The 19,264-nt window shown below is 37.5% G+C and overlaps 1 protein-coding gene across 2 annotated transcripts; it reads right to left on the bottom strand.

Moving 5' to 3' along the window:
• Positions 1-43: 43 nt before the first annotated feature.
• LOC101256820 (putative ATP-dependent DNA helicase) lies at positions 44-17,887 on the bottom strand. Of its 2 annotated transcripts, none has more exons than XM_010317591.4 (14): positions 17,063-17,887; positions 15,993-16,218; positions 15,387-15,632; positions 14,444-14,578; positions 13,347-13,471; positions 12,972-13,111; positions 12,765-12,835; positions 10,746-10,907; positions 3,873-3,959; positions 3,475-3,648; positions 3,242-3,286; positions 947-1,372; positions 415-797; positions 44-296 (listed from the first exon to the last, which is right to left on the bottom strand). In XM_010317591.4, exons 1-12 carry the CDS (start codon positions 17,671-17,673, stop codon positions 1,367-1,369), a joined length of 2,028 nt encoding a protein of 675 aa, XP_010315893.1. In that variant the 5' UTR covers positions 17,674-17,887; the 3' UTR covers positions 44-296; positions 415-797; positions 947-1,366. The 2 variants fall into 2 exon arrangements, with proteins under 2 accessions (XP_010315893.1, XP_004231740.1); XM_004231692.4 differs by having other exon boundaries at positions 947-1,303.
• Between the last annotated feature and the right edge of the window lie 1,377 nt (positions 17,888-19,264).

Here is a 19,264-nt window from a genome sequence, read left to right as displayed (position 1 = left end):
TTTAAGTATTATTTATAAATTTTATGATATTAAATTCTAGCGCTTCACGCGGATAATTTTACTAGTTTTTTTGAATAAATAAATATGTAACACAAATTCCTTGAAGCGTCATAATTCAGAAGAAAGAAAATGTCACGAAGAGTACATCTATCTAATAACATAAAGAGAAAGGAGCCAATGGGTCCAGGGAACATGAAAGACAAAATATGATCTGTGCTCTTCCCCTATTCAGGATCCTAACTTTTTTTTGTCCATCAATATATCCTATATCCTATATGTAAACAACTCTGTTAATCCTGCACAGTGAAAAGCAAACCAGGTCTGACGATTAGGAGACAATGTAAAAATAGAAAATGAAAAGATAAAAAGAGAACAGACCAAAGATAAACCTCATTGAATTCAAAAGTTAAGTACCTCATCTCAGAAGGCAATGCACTCATCGTGGCTTTTACTTCTGATATAGATTGACTGCCCGCGAGGAATGGAAAGTGCCAGTTGGTTAACACAATCAGCTTGAATATATGATACAGATCTATCTCAAGTTTTCATACTGTACATGTGGGGACAGCTGCTGATGAGAGACAAGCTTCTAACGCTCTTAATTAAAGCACTCCCCAGTACCCTATTATAGCGATGGGCAATGGACCGTGGGGCTGCCTACTAGATGATGTAAGAATCACAGTTCATTGAAAGGACTAATATTTTATCAAGGTCGGCAATGAAGAATATAATTCTGCGAGGCATTGGAAGATCCAATTCAGCAACTGTTCTTTAGGTAGCTCCAAGAGCAGTTCAGCCTGAACAAGACACATCATTACACAGCCACTTAAATATGGAAAAACATGTCTTACACATTATTTTTTCCCCTTTCTTTCAAATGAAGATTATGCAACCTTAGTGCATTAGTATAGGTATAGAGAAGGTAGTAAAATCAACAAAACGACACCTTTATTTGGCCATCTTCAAATATCAGAGAATTTTGATGAATATCTGAAGTTGCTGAATCCGTTATCAACTTGAAAACCTTTTTTGACATGTTTGTTTTCATGCCAACCATCTTTCCTGAAGCATAAATGCTGGTAATTCCTAAATCTGCTGCCATTCTTCTGACATAAAGCTTTTTCAATAGGATTTCCATAGAGTAAGGTTCTTTGCCATACTGACGCCTCAGATTTTCCGTAAATTGCATCAGGTTGAAAATGTCCTTTTCAGCTGCTTTTTCAGCGCTATTGATGATTTGCATGGGGTTCTCCAAATGGTTTATGTACTCAGAAGGAAGATGAGGGTTTATATTGATATCAAGCTGAAGAGGAAGTGAGAGAATTTTGAAAGGTTATACCCCCATTATGTGCAATTGTCAATGGAATTAGTTCTGCAGATAAATTATAAGCTATATCTTTCACTGGTATTTGCAATTGCCAATGGAATTAGTTCAGCAGATAAACTATAAGCTATATCTTTCACAATGGTATTTGCAATTGCCAATGGAATTAGTTCAGCAGATAAACTATAAGCTATATCTATCACAATGGTATTTGCAATTGCCAATGGAATTAGTTCAGCAGATAAACTATAAGCTATATCTTTCACAATGGTATATGTAATTGCCAATGAAATTAGTTCAGCAGATAAACTATAAGCTATATCATTCACATTGGATGTGAAAGCAGAATAACTTTAACAGGAGACACAAATTCTAACAAGCTATTTGTAGAACCACCAGTCTATAGTTTCCTATACGAAGCCGTTTCCACATGTCACATGCCTAGCGGACAAGTGAGGTCATGCTCAACATTTAGATAACTAACCCAGCTTAATTCCCTGATCATGCATCCCAATTCCAAGCATTTTGTCTTTATTTTTCTACCTAGTACTCTTATTACATGTTCCGAAGCAAGAGACGATGATAAGGCAGTAAATTAGAGACTCAACTGAAGAAACTAGATAATGCGTGACTTCCAGTCTTCCAATCGATAATTTATTACTGTATAGTTTCTTATCTTCGTCGTTGTTTCCTTGCATTCTTTCTTGTGCCTTTTTAACAATTATTTAAACTTCATGCAATGAAGTAGTGATTTATACCTTTAATGTTTCATATAAGACGTATAATTGCCCAGTTACTTAAAAACCCTCTAGATTATTAGCTATTTTTTCACTTCTAATTAGTCCTCCATATAACCAAAAAACTTGACGTACTTTTCTTTTTTGGAGCGACATAAAATAGTTGACAACTTTCACAATCTTGAAAATCCTCTCCTCCAACAAAATGAAATAGTATAATTGATGCTATCCTAGATAATTCAAACTTGACACCACATCGTTTAAACTAACAACTTCACTTTTCCATACTTCTTTTTTTAACCGAGGTGTTCGAGGTCAGCTTTCATGTACATAGACTAATTTGAAGAGGTACCTGCTACCTCCCACTAGCACAGGTATCGGGTAACTCTGTCCATCAAGACTTAACAAGATTAGAAAAAATCACGTAGTGTTAAAACTATTTTTTTCAACACTCTTTTATCAAAACCCAAAGTACTAATTGATCAAATACTCAACTCCTAACAGTCGACATACATCAAGTCAGGTCATATATACTTTTTTTGAAACTGGTAACAAAGTCAGGTCATATATATTGAGATGGAATGAATTTTTTTGAGAAATTTCATCCCACTCTGAAAATCGAATACTTTCGTAACTACACTTTAAGAACTTTTCACATATTTAATAGCTAATCTCAAGAAGACTCCCTTTAATTTTGAAATAATAGTGAGAGAACTTGTTTATATGTTCTTTATAACTGCAACTTATACATAATTACCGAAAGAACAAAGAAAAAAAAACATGATCGTGCATATGCATCTCGATTGTCAAGTCTAGTTTGTGATTCTTGTCTGTAGAAGACTAGTATATCTTTCAATGATAATCAAAGCATAATCAAAGCTTAATTGGGTGTGCTAATGAAAAGCTCATAATTCACTATAGTAGGTAGATAGGCAAATTCTGGTCGTACATGACTCAACATTTACTAATTCAAAATAGTGTCCCAAAATTTTTCCTATTTAAGATCCGAATTTCTCTAGTTGACATTCTAACCAATCATCTAAAAAATCAATTAATGATAGTTCCTTAAAAAAGCAGCACGGATTAGGTATTAGAGAATGGGACACAAGCACAGACGTAAAATGGATTTTGTACTAGATTAATGTATCAACTTATAGAAAATATAGAGAGCACTAAATACCTCCATTGCAGGGTAAGGAACTGATATTACACGATGCTCATCAACCTGGAATAACACAAGATAACAGATCTCATTACCTTTTATTTTGAAAGGTACATAATCGATGCATACAAATATCATAATCTCAACTAAGGGAGGATAGCATGCAGAAACCAATCCTATCTTAGGCACATACCAGTGAATTTTATCTTTGTAACCAGTAATAATGAAATAAAAGGATGATGCAAACAGACCTTAGACAAGCTTTCAAACAACATCTCAAAGAATAGATCAATGCCCACATTGCCGACATCCCCCGTCTGTTGCTCACCAAAAATATTGCCAAATCCTCTAATAGCCATGTCTCTTTCTGCAAGCTGAAAACCTTGACCAAGTTCACAGCACTCTTCAAGAGCAGCAAGTCTCTCCTAAATTGTCAAATGAATGCTATATTAGAGACATAATAAAGATCAATCTTCTGCAAATAACTTCACACAACATGCATATAATGAAATTCATCCTTGATAAATTAGAACCTCTATTCTGTTGGAAAATACCACAACATTACCAGAATAAAGGCAAGAAGACAGAATATATGAACCATCTCCTACATATCCTGTCATTAGAAAAATATAGAGGAAAAAGAGCATACTAGTGCATGGTCTGAAAGAAGTGATTTGTCAGGATAGAATAAATGTGCATGAGCTTCCTTATCCGCCCGTCCGACCCTTCCACGCAACTACAATAATCAAAGAGGGAGTAGGAATTAGAAAGAGTATAGAAGTCACAGCAATTGAAATTATAACAATCAATAACAACAATAGAGAAGAATCTGAAAAGTAAAGATATGGAACTGTCAGAAACACATCATCATGTCCAGATTAGCCAATGGTCATAATACGAGTCTCATAAAATCTGCTAAAAGATATCTAACTGCAAAATCTACAGTGTTGACCATAAGCTATTAAGAGACAAGTTAATGATTTAGCTAACAGCGGCAGGGGCCAAGTTTAGAAATTAAGGGCTGAAAATCTTTGACCAATCAACTTTAGTAGTCAATACAGTGAAAAAAAAAACTGGGAAAGATAGAAAAGATGCTTCTTCATAGGAGTTTGAAATCACTACATTAAGTAGAAGACAATTGATTGACTTCATTACCACAGCTGCATAGCAGGTCAGTGTTTTCCCATGGTTAACATCACAAGAGAACCAAACCCCAGAAACTCCTTATGAAAGAAACAAGGGAAGACTTCACAAATATCACAGAAAGGCTGGTTCAACGACATTTGTTCTCTCTGTAACAATTCCTTGTCTCATAAAAATCTGAGCTTGACTGTAATGCCACTAAAAGGAAAATAATACTATAAATGCTATTGAACTTCAAGTAATCCCAAGACTACAATGAGTTTTTGAATGTAACAAATACTTGCTACACTAAACCCCCGCTACCTAAGTTATCCCAAGAGGTAAATTTTCTCCTTTAGCACCATTAACCGTCTCGTGTGATTAATCAGGTATTTTTTTTTTTTGATGAAGTAAGTAGATTCATTTCAAGGCATCAAGAAGATGCAAGCTTTAGAAGGATAGATCATTTAAGCTCACAAAAAAGGATTTGTAGCCTCTTCCTGAGCTATAGAGCTAACAAAATCCAAGAAGAGTTCTAAATTATTTACAGGGGTCAGTTTGGACCAACTAAAAAGGCTAACTAGACATCTTCCTCGCCAGAGATCTCTAGAAGTTGAAATTCCATCGAAACATTTTTTGTTCCTCTCTGTCCATAAACACCAGAAGATAACACCAGGGATCATCATCGACATACTCTTGGTGGCTTTGTCAACATCCCGTGAATTCCAACTTTCAAGAGTATCCGTAACAGAGAAAAACATGACCCAAGAAAGGCCAGAAAAACAACAAAACATATTCCATAGGTGTGAGGCAGCTGGGCAGTGTAGTAGCAAGTGGTTGACACTTTCTGTGTGCTTGTGGCATAAATAGCATCGGTTAGCAAGCTGGAATTTCCTTTTGGAGAGATTATCATGTGTGAGGCATGAGTTATGTAGTGCAGTCCAACTGAAACAGATCACTTTGGTAGGTAATTTTGTCTTCCATATATGCTTCCATGGCCATTTGTCAATCATTGAGTTCCTTGAGCATAAGCTGTGATATCCTTCCTTGACTGTGTAGTGACCTTTTCTTGAGTTACCCCATTTCAATCTATCAGGCTCTTGGGGTGAAAAGGAGCAGGGCTGCAATTTGGCAAAGAGGCAAATATGTCATTAAGTTCCCAGTCATTTAGGTTTCTCCTGAACCTTAGGTCCCAACTGTCGTCTGATCTGTTGGATGCAATGGTAGATTTGGTTCAATTGCAATGAGGTGCAAACTTGGAAATTCCTCACCCAAAGTTGTCTCCCAACCATATGTCCTTCCAAAATTTGATGTGAGATCCATCGCCAACTCTAAATGTGACGTTCCCAGCAAACTCTGGCCAAAGTTTACTGATGCTTTTCCATAGACCAACTCCATATGCATCTGTTGAGACATTTGTGGACCAGTGAGTAAGCTCACCATGTTTAGCTTTGATCACCTCTTTCCACAAACCAATGTCTTCAGTTCCGTACCTCCATAACCATTTCATCATCATGCCTTTGTTGTTAGCTACACGATCTTTGATGCCCAAACCCCCTTGAGATTTAGGTTGTCACTTTTTCCCATTTAACCAAGTGAAACTTGTGATCCTTGTTGTTTCCTTCCCATAGAAAATTCCTTCTCATTCTATCGAGCTTCTTGAGAACTTTTGATGGTATAGGGAAAAGAAACATGTGATATGTTGGGATGTTGTCCATTACACTATTAATCAATGTAACTCTTCCTCCAAAAGAAAGATACTGCATTTGCCATGTTGCTAGTCTTTTTTCTAACTTCTCAATTATTCCCAACCATATCTCGTTAGCATTGAAATTTGCACCTAAGGGCAACCCAAGATAAGTTGTTGGGAAGGACCCTATGTTGCAGGACATGATTCCAGCTAGCTCTACCAAATTCTGCACTGAGTTTACTGGATAGATAATGCTTTTTGACATATGTGTGTAGTCCAGAGACAGCTTCAAAGATGTGCAAAATCAAGTTTAGCTTAATAACTTGTGATCTATCTGCCCCACAAAATAGCAGAGTATCATCCGCATACAGCAAATGTGAAACTGTGACATTGTTTCCCGTGGGGCTGCCTACGTTGAAGCCTTCAATCCATTGTAGTTGACATGCTTTTTGGAGCATCTTACTAAGGCCTTCCATAGCGAGGATGAAGAGAAGGGAGAGAGGGGATCTCCTTGCCTCAACCCTTTTTGAGGAGAGAAAAAACCTACAGGCTCTCTGTTAATGAGCAGAGTATTTTACCGTTGTCAAGCTGTATTTGATCCACCTACTCCCGAATCCTATCCTTCTCAAAATTGTGAACAGATAAGCCCAATTAAGCTTGTCAAAAGCTTTCTCTATGTCAAGTTTAAACAACAACCCTGCGTCTCCTGATTTCTGCTTCCAATCCAGCACCTCATTTGCTATCAATACAGCATCTGAGATGTGTCTACCCTTAACAAATGCATTTTGGTAGCCTGATACCAACTTCCCAATTACAGATTTAAGTCTCTCCGCAAGAATCTTTGATGTTAACTTGTACACACTCCCAATAAGACTGATGGGTCTGTAATCTTTTAATTCTATTGCCCCTTTCTTTTTAGGAATAAGGGCAATAAAGGAAGCATTATAGGACTTGACCATATGACAGTTATGGTGAAAGTGGTTTAGGGCCCCGATTACTTCATATTTAATGACATCCCATGCCTTCTGGGAAAAGGCCATTCTGAATCCGTCCGGTCATGGGGCTTTGGCAGGTGCACAAGTCTTGATGGTAGCATGAATTTCCTCCTCGAAATTTCTTTCCAGCCAGTCTCTTTCATCCAGGGAGATGGATGTCATACTTTCAAAGCTAACAGTGGGCCTCCAAGGTTCATTTTCAGTGTATAGTTGCTGGTAAAAACTCAAAATTTCTTCTTTGATTACAGCTTTATCATCCACTATGACTTCACCTACTTTGAGTTTATCGATGGTATTGTTCCTCCTACGGCCATTGGAAACTTTCTGAAAATATTTTGTGTTCCTATCACCCTCCTTAAGCCATAAGCATCTTGATTTTTGCCTCCAAGATACTTCTTCAATTCCAACTTGAGACATAGAACTTTGGATTCTCTTCTGGAGTCTGCGCTCTATTCTCTGAAGCATATTCGATAGCAGTTAATTCTTCCAGTGCCCTGTTTCTGTTAGTGTCAATTTTGCCAAATACCTCTCTATTCCAATTTGAGATATCTTTCTTCAGGTATCTGACTTCTAGTATAAAATAAAATCTGGTGTCCCATTCACAGAGTAACTTTGCAACCATGTTTTGACCTTCTCCAAGAAGCCTTCTTCCTCTAGCCACATATTTTCGAACTTGAATTAAGATGAACTAGACTCCCAACCCCACATTTCAAGAGTATAGGCCTGTGATCGGAGACTACACTAGGGAGTGCTAATTGATTGATTGCGTTAAAACAATCATTCCATTCTGGGGATATCAAGAACCGATCAATTCTTGATGCTTGAATTGGATCATCTCCTCTAGTCCAGGTATAGAATGCCCCCTGCAAAGGCAAATCCATGAGGCCAAGGTCCGAGATGGTGTCATTGAAGCTACTCATAGCCTTGGACCTTCTTATGCAATTGTATCTCTCACTTTCAACGCGACAAACATTGAAGTCGCCTCCTATGACCCAACTGTCATCCCACAATCCTCTTATTGCTGCAAGCTCATACCAAAGATCTTCTCTTTCAATGTTAGTATGAGGCCCATAAACTCCAGTGAAACACCATCGAAAATTAACCTGCACACTTTCCAGCATACATAAGACTGTGTAGATCCCCTGATGTGTGCTAATATTTACCCAGTTCCGCTTGTCCCATAGAACGATGATGCCTCCCCTTGTACCATTTTCTTTTAGTTCTGCCCAGCTGGCCCATCTGTTTCCTCATAACTGCCCACTGATCAAGCTCGACAATTCATCTAGTTTGGTTTCCTGCAAACATATTACATCGGGATTCCACTGTCTGATTAAGGACTTTATTGTGCTCCTTTTATTGATCTCGTTGAGCCCCCTGACATTCCAACTCAAGATTTTAACTTTCATCCAGAGAAGGCTTTGTATTTCCTACCCCTAACCGCCATTATGTTGTATCAGGTCACAAAGAAGCTTCTTTAGTTCATTCTCTCCCTTCTTCTTCCTTTTTGGGTTGTCCTGCCCCTGAATTACTTGTTTTTGTTGTAACTGCAGTTGTTTTTGTTGTTCCAATCTATACACCATATTTAGGAGTTCGTGTTCAAATCCAGCAACGTTTACCCCGAAAGCCTTGCAAGCTTTCACCATCACAAGCTTGGTCCATTTGGAGGTTTCAATGACTGTTGAGGTGAGGTTGACTTCATCGTTGCATGATAGAGATGAAGAGTCACAGAAATTCTGGGAAGAGTATTATGAATCTGATGCACTTGCCAAGATTGATTGATTATTCTGAGGAGTGATTCGTGGTGCCTTGGGGATTCGGATCTTTTCACTCTCATCATCTGCATCGAGTTGTTCTGACATGTACCCAGCCAATGCTTCACTAATTTCAGCCTCCTGGTTGAGACTTGAAATTTCTGTGTCCTTCGTTAAAGGGTCAAAAGTGTTAGACACGATGAGGCTGGGAGGTGCAGTGCCAACATATTTATTTTGGGCTAACCCTTTTGATTTCCAGAATGTTTTAGTATGTTGTCTTCTTTTTGGCCCATGTTTGTGATACTCCAGCGGCCATTAAACATTGTTGAGCTTTGCAATTTTACCTTTATATGCTGAGGGTCCCACTCCATCGCAGAATTTTGAAATTTCTGGACAAATCACGTGCTGCCCCACCTGCCTGTCAGCAAACTTTAGCGGTGCGAGACTCGATGCTTCCCTTTTGCCATCGTTTGTCGCGTTGCTATCTCCGGCACTGCTTTTACTATTTCCGGCCACCCAAAATTTTGCATGGGTGTCAATTATAATCGTGATTTCAATGTTTCGGTCTCCTACTTCCAGCTTAATCTTGTTTGGAAGGACTGTTCCCGACTTCTTGACACAGATCAGAGCCCAATACAGATGATTCCTCCTTTTTGTATCTTCATCTGTATCCACAAAATCCCCCACACATATCACCAATAACCTTAAAAGTGCTTTCTGACCAAGCATGTAGGGGAATGCCCAAGGCCTTAACCCATTGAAATTCTGAGATTGGTGTGTCAATTTCAGTTCCGACCACTGGCGACCACCACTTGAGAGTCAATTTTCGACCATTCCAAAACCATTCTCCTGCCATAATCCGCGCTGCCTCCTGTCGTGAAGGCATTTCGAATAGAAACTGATTGTGTGAGAGAGGAGTGATTTTCAGGCCCGCCGTGATTTTCCACCTGTTTAAGAACCACTTCTGGATGATGTCGGTGTTGGGATTTGAGTGGAAAGGATCGTTGAATATTCCAATCAAGTATAGTGAGAGGAATTTGGAACTATCCAACTCTGCTGCGTGGCTGATTTTGATGGAGTTTTGAACTTCAATGGCTGCGGTTTTAGTATGAACTGGCTAGTCAGAAGGAGAAGCCGCCTCCCTGAATGTTCTTGCCAGCGGAACCCTAGGAGGCTTTGAAGTGCTACGCAGCTGACCTAGAATTTTTTCTGCTATTTCAGCCCATCCGCCATTGCAGATTATTTCTGGGATAATCACTGAAGATTTTCGGTCACCAAGCACTGCTTCGATCCTGACAAAACGACCATACATGTTGAAATTTTGTACAACTCTGTAGAGGTATGCCTCAACTTTCCTCCGCCATCTCCTACATAGACAGCCTGTTCCCCTTGATGCTTGTTTCATCGCTTCGCAGACCCATATTAAGTTATTTTCGTCTATTTTAATTCTTCTTGTAAATCTTCTGTTCCGCTTGATCCACAGAAACCATCGTGAATGGTCTTCGCTAATGTCTACTACCTCAAAAGATTTTTTCCCAGCAGTGAAATAAATGTTTCTGACCATGATTATCACCGGAAAGAGCCTCGGAATTAACCGGAAAAGGTGGGAAGACTTCTAGGCACATTCTTCAAGAGAGAGAAAAAGTAGAGAACATTTTTTTTGTCAAAAGCTGGTTGCTAATCAGGTATATTAAGGAAGCAGAGAGATTCTATATAACTCAGAGCTGGGAAAACAGCAAATGCTGTCAAGGAACATCAAATTCATGTAAAATTGAACAAAAGGCTGCGTCAAAATAAACTATGTTTCTATCACTTATGCCGAAGAAAATTCAACAGATAAAAAGAAATGATTTGCTTCCTGCTTTAATGTAACTGAAACAGTGGAGGAAAAAACTACCAATAGGGATGGAAAAAAACATGACACCAAAATCTTGCTGTTCGTTTAGGCAAGAGAATGTAAAAACCTGATACAATTGTGCAAGTCCAAATTGCTGAACATCTTGAATGATGATTGTGTTTGCGTTTTGAATATCAAGGCCACTTTCTACTATATTTGTACATATAAGAATTCTAATGTCTCCCCGTGCAAATCTTTCCATAGTTTCCTCAAGCTGTTTTGAGTATTGCTGCCAAAAAAGATGAAATGGCATGTGAGACCACTAGAACTGAATAATGCAGTGTAGATGCTATGTAAATATGTGTTCATATCTTAGATTATGTCTAAAGACTGAATGAACATAAGTATTCTATCAAAGTTTAATGCTCTGAAAAAGCATAAACTTTTTAGAGCAATAGCAAGAACAAATGCACCAATAACTTAAATTCTACTTTAGTACCAGTAATACTGAATATGTAATATCAGCCACCATTGCTGTTGCAACAAGGCGACATGACTCTTTAAAGAAATTTGCTCTCATTATTGTGTTGTTTTTTTTTTAAAATATGGTGCAAAAAAAAAGGGTTGAAAACATCTATCCATAATTTTATCAAGCATAGAAGGGATTCAACTAACCAACTTGATTACATAATCTACAAGAACGTTGCATAACAAAAATTCAAAGAGGCTAAGTAATATTAACCACTACAACAATGTAATAGACATCAGACAACTTACTATGCTAAAAATTACTACAGTAACTGAAAGCAATTTTCAACAATCCTCCTTGGCTTTAGTTACTGCAATTTTAAAAAATTGCTCCTCCTCAATTTCTGTTTGGCAATTGGTGCTGAATTCTTTTGATTATTTTAAACTTGCACAATTTTTATATTGATCTTCCTCTTCTTCTTTCTTTTTCTTCTTTTGGTTTTGTCCTTAAAAAACACCCTCAATAATCTTATCTTGTCTGAGAACTCTTTTGAAAGTGCTTTCATCTGGACAGTGATAGGATTTGCAAGGAGAGTTTGTAAGGATCTTTCTTCCATTACAACATATAATAAATCATAGGTTTCAAAATATGAGTTCATTCTCACAGACCAAATTTGATAATATTTGTTGGTGAAAATTTCTGGGGTATTGAAAAAGAGATTGTTGCTTGTCATGGTTGAAAATAGGTTAAAAATTGGTATAGGTTGAAAATAGTCGACGCGTAGAAAATAAGCACGGGTTGAAATTAGCCTTGAAGGGTTAAAACTAGACCTAACGGGTGAAAAATAGTTCTTTAAAATAAACTCATAGATCACGGAAGATCAATGAGGCTCTTGATATCACTGTTGGTTTTTTTTTTTTTTAAGTTGAAAATGTCTCTCCATAATTTTACAAGGGCTTTTGAACAGTCAACTTGAAAACATAATCCGTAGAAAATCTTCATAACAAAAATTCAAAAAAGCTAAATAAACTCAACAACCTAATAGAAATTTAAATTTCAAATTTATCCTAAACCTAACAACTTATTATGCTAAAAATTATTACAGTAACTGAAAGTAATTTTCAACATATAGTCCCACCAGAATAATTAATCTATCAATCAACCCCGTTTCAGTTCCAAGTCAATTGGAGTTGGATACATGAATCATTTATTCTTCTCTATTCAGTCCCATTTCACTCCAATACTAAATAATTTGCAGTGACTAGTTTAATCTCAATAAGTTGTAAGGAGAAGGGCCTGGATTATCTCAAAAGGTCTAATATACCCTTCATCCAACTGTACCACTAAACATAAGACCTATGAACAATAAGCGTTTGATTTTCATACCCGAAAAATTTTACTCCCATATGATAAATCAATTCTCAATTCCTCTCTTATGGTGCTCTGCCTCATAAAGTTTCCTAGATTCATGTATGCTTGGTCAAAAGGCATCAGACAGTCCAGAAGAGAACTCCAATGAAGAACAAGGATTAGTAAATGCAGAAGCTATAGAAGAAAGCTTAAAGAGTCCCATAACAGCTTAAGTCACAGGGTATCACACAGTTGATTGATCAAATGATTGATTGATTGACGTTCAATAGCAGAACTTAAAGCCAACTCATTAAATCCCATAATTACCTTTCCATGAGCAATAGCTATTTCAACATGTGGAAATGCCAGTTCTAAGAATTCCATAACATCCTCAAGACCTGCAAGTAAAAGACAAACCCATGTAACTACAACGAGTACAATGGATGAACTTCAGCAAACTCCTCTACAGCCTGGCCACCAAATTACATAATGCTACTCACAATTAATGTAAATAAAAGGCACAGAATGCATTACCTTTAATGCGGGGCAAGACATAAAAAACTCGACCACCACGGTCCAATTCATGCTTGATAGCTGATATTACTTTGTCCTTACTGTAAGCTGAAAGATGTGTTCTTATTGGAACTCTCTCAGGAGGCGGTGTTGAGATCAAACTGTTAGAGTGGAAAAGAAAATGAAGGCAGACAAAAAGCAAAACAGACAAAAAGATTGAGCAGGCAAAACATTGACTTGTTGAAGGTAACTTCACAATTAGTCAAATCTAGCCAACATTGACACAGCTGAATGAATGATGCACAATTCAGCTGTTGGACTGCCCAACAGTACAGTGGATACTTCATCACAGCCATCCAGGGCTTGGATAAATTGAAACAAACTCGGTGGTATTACCTAGCGTCACGAAATCCAGTTAATGCTAAATATAGAGTTCTCGGAATAGGCGTTGCTGAAAGTGTGAGTACATCCACTGAAGTTTTAAATGAAGCAATCCTCTCCTTCTGTTTTACACCAAACCTCTGAAAGGACAAAGAGTAATTCAGAGGGAGATCAAATATGATGAATCGGGCTATAGGTATGAAGGATGTCCAAAAGAGACACACACAAACTCTCTCTCTCTCTCTCTCTCTCTCACACACACACACACTAACAGGGGAAGGTTAAGGGTTGACTATCTTCTTCTTCTTTTTTGAAACTGAGGTTGACTATCTTCTTCAATAAATTCAATTTACTATTCATTTAAGTGATAACGAGAAAACTTAGTACCATGAATAAATGAACACCAGCTAGGCCGTAAGTCTCCATTTCATCATGGACCCTATCAAAAGAAAAAAGAAACAGTACCCTACGCTTGCCCCATCTAATAAGCTAATACACCTTTCCCTGGATTCTTCATGGTTTTATTCGAGCTAATATACCTTTTTTCATTTTTGGGTTTTGGATGAAGTTTCTTTTGAGCTTTTTATAAACACGGGATAATAAGAAAAAATAGTCATAGTTGGGCTTATTATAGATCAAACCAAGAATGCATTATCAGGTTTAGATCAATGAGTTTACGCATACTTTTTCCTCCTTATAAGGTCTTACTCACTCAAGTAACCAACCTATTTCATCCATGACTAAATTCCAAACATTACTTCCTTTCGATGCAAATGACAAGAAAATAATCAAAAAATACGATGGCACCCAGGTGTGTGGCCTAGTGGTCAATGTACTGGGTTAAGAATGATGAGTTTAAGTTCAAATCCCAACAGAGACCGGAACACTAGGTCTTCCCATTTGTCCAAGCCTGGGTGGATAAAGTTACCTGGTATATGGTTCTTGTTGCTAGTGGGAGGTGGCATCTCATGGGATTACCTGGTATATAGTTCTTGTTGCTGGTGGGAGGTGGCATCTCGTGGGATTAGTCAAGGTGCACGCAAGTTGGTCACGATACCATGGTTGTATAAAGAAAATCCAAAATATAATGGCATTTAGATATCTGTAAATACCTGTTCCTCATCAACCACAAGTAGACCCAGATTATTATATTCAACCCGATTGCCAAGTAGTGAATGAGTCCCAACAATAATGTCCACATGGCCGTCTTTAATCATACTCAAGTACTCCTCTTTCTCTGACTTGGTCTTGAGTGAGCAAAAGTCGGTGGCAAAGAAAACTAAAATTAGGACTTCGAATAAAAATATGGTGTTTACTTAGACAAGGTGAACAACAGTGCCAACACCAAAGAACTAAAACTAAAATAACATATTTAAGAAGTTCATATTGGGAACCATAATCACTCAGATTTTGGAAGGAAAATACTAAAAAGAAAGAGAAGAAGATATCATTTCTAGTTTGGTGCACTTCCTTGCATATTTAAATGGTCTTCTTAATAATCAAAGAGGTAGACAATATTTAAGAGAAGTATATATAAATATATTAAATAATATTAAACCATTTCAACAAGGTGACTTTTTTTTAATTTATGTGAGTTCGAAATAAATAACAATCAACAAAGAACCTGTTTGAAGTCTTTTTTTAATATGAATACAAGTTACCCTTATAGAAAAAAAGAATCAATTAAGCATGACTTGTGAAACAATCTCAAACTGCATAAAATCCTCAATGGACATAAGATTTAACGTGTCTATGTCAGCTTAAGTTTCATGGAAGTACATCAACAGAATCCCTTATTATAAGGCACTCCGATGAACTTAAGATATGTTTTCTTGCCATGGACCTATTGTCAAGAAAGCTAATCTTAAGAAATCATGAGATGTGAGAAGTTAGGTTTTGCAAGAAAACACTATGAGCAAATATTTAACATTGAAGGTCAGAAGCAACCACATTCTTTTACAAAACCACCTAAAATTTAAATGATAAAGAGTAGAATTCAAGTAGAAAGTGCTTCTTAGGCATCAGCAGCATATTGATAAAAATCAAGTTATGCACCTGAAACCTGCTAAGAAGTCCAACTCTTATGTTAGGATATCTTGAAAATCTCTCTGAGATAACATCAAAATGTTGCTTAGCTAAAACTATTGTTGGCGCTAGAACCATAGCTTGCTTCCCTGCAGAGACTACACAGAAGATGGCACGCAGTGCAACCTCAGTTTTACCAAAACCAACATCTCCGCAAATTAATCTGTCCATTGGATTTTCACTCTCTGTCAAGTCCCTTTCTACATCTGAGAATGCCTGTCATTGGAATTCAATACTGTAAGAAACAGAAAAGTTTTCCATTATAGGTTAAGTAGTAAAAATGATTGAACTTTTCAGGCAATAGGTTACTCTGACTAAAATGTGCCAAGATAACTACACTTTACGCACAATGAGAAGCAATAAGTTATTCTTAATAGAATGTGGCAAGACAACAACACTGTTACTTTTTTGGTTGTTAAAATTTTCATACATGTCTTGCTGAACCAACTGGATGAAAAACAACAATTGCAGCTAAACTATACACATGGAAGGAACCAACAACAGCTGATATTTTGCGGAAAAAGCCATGCAGGTGGACATCAGAATTTAAATGATACAGAATAGACAATTAAAAACCTGTTTCTGATCCGGTGTGGGTTCAAAAGGAAACTGAGATGCAAATTCAGCCATAGCTGGAGTCTTGGGGTATGGAGGCCTTTTTTGTTTTAACCTGTGTAGGTATAGCTCCATTAGATCCACAACCATTTTCTGAACTGCAACTTTTCCCTTCATCCTTCTCCTCTCCCATGCACTAGTATCGCTTAACTTGCTCAAAGTCCGTGGCCTTTTGGTTTCATTAGGGCTGAATAATTAAAAAGGCATTAATCAAATAGTAATCTAGACTATCTCTCTGGCACACGAATTGTTAATAAATGACATTTCCAGGTTTCCCTTGGCTCCACAGTCAATAACTCAAGAGAATCTTTCCAACGGTGGTGATAAAGGATAATAAAAGGCAAAGCCTGTATCCCTCTATCAATAATTTTATTTCTTTCAAAACGAGAATCAGATCCCTATCTCACCGCTAGATGCCTACTTCCTTGGCACGAAGAAGCATGCTGGACTAACAAGGGATGGAAAGCAGGTAGCTCGTGACTAAGGAAAAGAGGCTAACTTGAATGGGAAATGCATTTTAAGTGATCTGAGGAAGTGTCATCCTAACCAGAAAAAATGTTAATTCAAGAAATTGTTTAGATCGAGAGGTGCAACGCAAGTTTATAATTGAAAAATTAAAATTCCTTTAGTATTAAGGAAATTTGCCTATTGTGTGTTTGTTTTTTGGGGGGGAGGATTTGTCTATTGCTGGGAATTCATGACAAGAGAACTGGACAGGACATGATTCTTTGTCAGAGCTATGCCCTCTATTAGGAACTGAAAAGAAGGCCCTTCGAGTTGTATTGGAGATTGAAGCAGTATTTGTATTGGTGAGTATGTAAAGATCTTCTCCACTTCTGCATAATTTTTAATTTTTAAATACCAAAAGGGGGAATTGACCAGCAGTGTAATAAGTTGTGGCTCAATAAGCTCAGGAGCTTGGGACAGTGAACCCAACCGGTAATTAAGAGTAGTTTTGCAATGAATTACAAGTATTGCAGTCTGCATACAAATCTACAACAAGGTGGTAAATAAAGGAGTGTTGCACTTACAGGTTGTAACGGTAGAGCAAACGAGATGCCTGCTTGACGGGTAATTTAGCCATACCGTCAGCGTACTCAATAAAGACGTATTCAATAGGCTCTTTGGAATCCTTTGGAACGTCAAATTTGATGCCAACGAATCGACCAATTCCAACTTTCCTGTGGACCACGTAATCGCCGGAACGGAGAGTGTAAGGGTCCACCTTGTAACTAAAGGTAGGTTGAGCTGCATCATGTGGAGCACCTTGTCTGGCTCTGTCGCTTTTGAGCTTCTGAAGGCCCCTTTGCTGCTGCTCTTTCACGAGCTGAATGTACTTATCAGCCTCCTCGGAATCCATGGCCGGTCTAAGAGGGGAGTGATCTCTCTTAGCATGCTCCCGGCGAATTCGCTCGTTGAGTAGAGAAATGGCGTCTCGCTCTTGCTCCTGTCTTGCATTCCGTAGTCGGGGAGGCAATTTGGTATGTACAGCATCGGCATTGAGGACATTGGTTAAGGTAATAGAAGAGGAGGAGGGAGAGGGAAAAGAGGGTTTTTGAGTAGTGGAGAAGAGTTTGCAGAGACGAGTTGTGAGAAAGCACTCCGAGGGAGAGAAGAAGAGGGAGGCCTTTGCAGCGGCCATGGATGGATAAACTTGTAAGAGCAAACTTGTTCTAATTTCTCAAAGCAGAGCTTCAATGGAACGTCGGGTTTGCCACATTATCTATTCCCTCGAAACCTGATAGTACGCCCACGCCGCTTTTTTTTTCTTTCTTTTTTTTTAAAAAAAAATGTCCCACGTTGAGCTAAATAAATAAAATAATAATTTCTTAAAAGATTACCAACTTCATTCAAAACTCAGATTTTTCCCACATTTGTCTACTATTAGGAAAATTTTGGTGCATACATTTTAAATACCAATCAACACACTAATTAAAAATTAAATAGTACATGTTTAATGTGTATCTTACAAACATGTCTGATTTCTACACTACTAAGCAACTCCCAATATATATCAAGTACCAACTAAAAGAGGAAAGAAACTCTAGCAAGTAAATGAATTGGTATATTTGCTACTCAGAAAAAACTACATGGATAGTTGAAGATGTCATGATCAAATAGAAAGAGTTCCTCTTCCTTTACATACAATAAAAATACAGTTTACGGAGGCTATTACATTAGTGTACGCAATGCATGGAGGTTGAAAATCCAATCCAAGTATATACAAATATTAGTCTAGTTTTTGTCGAAAGACAGAAGAATACATCTACACGTAGCACAATACACAACAGCACAAGTGAGTCATATGTGTCTAACTCATGATCCTTTAACCCGAATACATTTGTTGCTATGGATAAAGAATTGGTCAAAGATTCATTATACGTAACAAGCACAACACTAAAATATACACTTCCAAGAATAATGGTCTTTGTCTATTCCCTAGCGTACAGTTCAATGTACATAAACGGAGTCATGACCACCAAGACCCCACCAAACTCTAGTTCCAAGCAACCGCACTCAAAATGCATGTAAAAAAAATTTTTAGCATGTCACCACCAACCAATTATTTGTTAGAAACTATGGACCACTTCTCTCTGTTTCCTGAGTTCTTAAGCATTCTCCAGCTCCTTGAATGCAATCAAAAGACGCTCAGTTTTTTTCTTCTTTTTCCTGATATGTTCCAAGTTGCACCAAGGAGCTGAGTTCTCTGCCTCACAATGGGCTAGTTCAGCCTCGATTTGAGAAAACCTAGTTGTAACCGTAGAAGCTTCGATTTTAAGGTTTAGATGGTGTTGCTTAGCAAGAGTAGTAACATTTATTGCCTCAAAATGAACATGAAATAGCTCATCCAATTTTAATTTCTCAGACAACCAGTGATTAATAAGGTTTTCAAATTGATCACACGATATAAAGCATTCAATTTTAGATGATACAGAAAAAATAAAAGCCTCCACTCATCCACCAAAATGTTGGCGATCAATACCTAAGTGGTCAAGAGCAACAAAAGTAGCATCTGCCTCTTAGATATGGTCATGTGATATTTGATACCCATAGACTCAAAAAGGGTAAGAAGATACTTCTGAAGACGATCAGCAACCTACAAAAACACTTTTAAGATAAAACACCTCATAATGTTGTTTTGTACACCTCCCTAGAAACTATTTCCATTATTCTTCTTTTTTAGAGTCTAAGAGCTTCACATCTTCATCAACAGTCATTATACATATGCTATT

The sequence above is a fragment of the Solanum lycopersicum genome, chromosome 2 (assembly GCF_036512215.1).
Source record: "Solanum lycopersicum chromosome 2, SLM_r2.1".
NCBI lineage: Eukaryota > Viridiplantae > Streptophyta > Magnoliopsida > Solanales > Solanaceae > Solanum > Solanum lycopersicum.
This window is presented reverse-complemented; position numbering and strand designations above follow the sequence as displayed.

Coding starts and splice junctions, on each gene's coding strand:
- LOC101256820 (XM_004231692.4), bottom strand. CDS start 17,673: ATGGCCGCTGCAAAGGCCTCCCTCTTCTTCTCTCCCTCGGAGTGCTTT. Junction 15,633..15,992: donor CCACACCGGATCAGAAACAG/GTTTTTAATTGT, acceptor TTCCAATGACAG/GCATTCTCAGATGTAGAAAG. Junction 3,960..10,745: donor GACTTGCACAATTGTATCAG/GTTTTTACATTC, acceptor TGATTATTGTAG/TTGCGTGGAAGGGTCGGACG.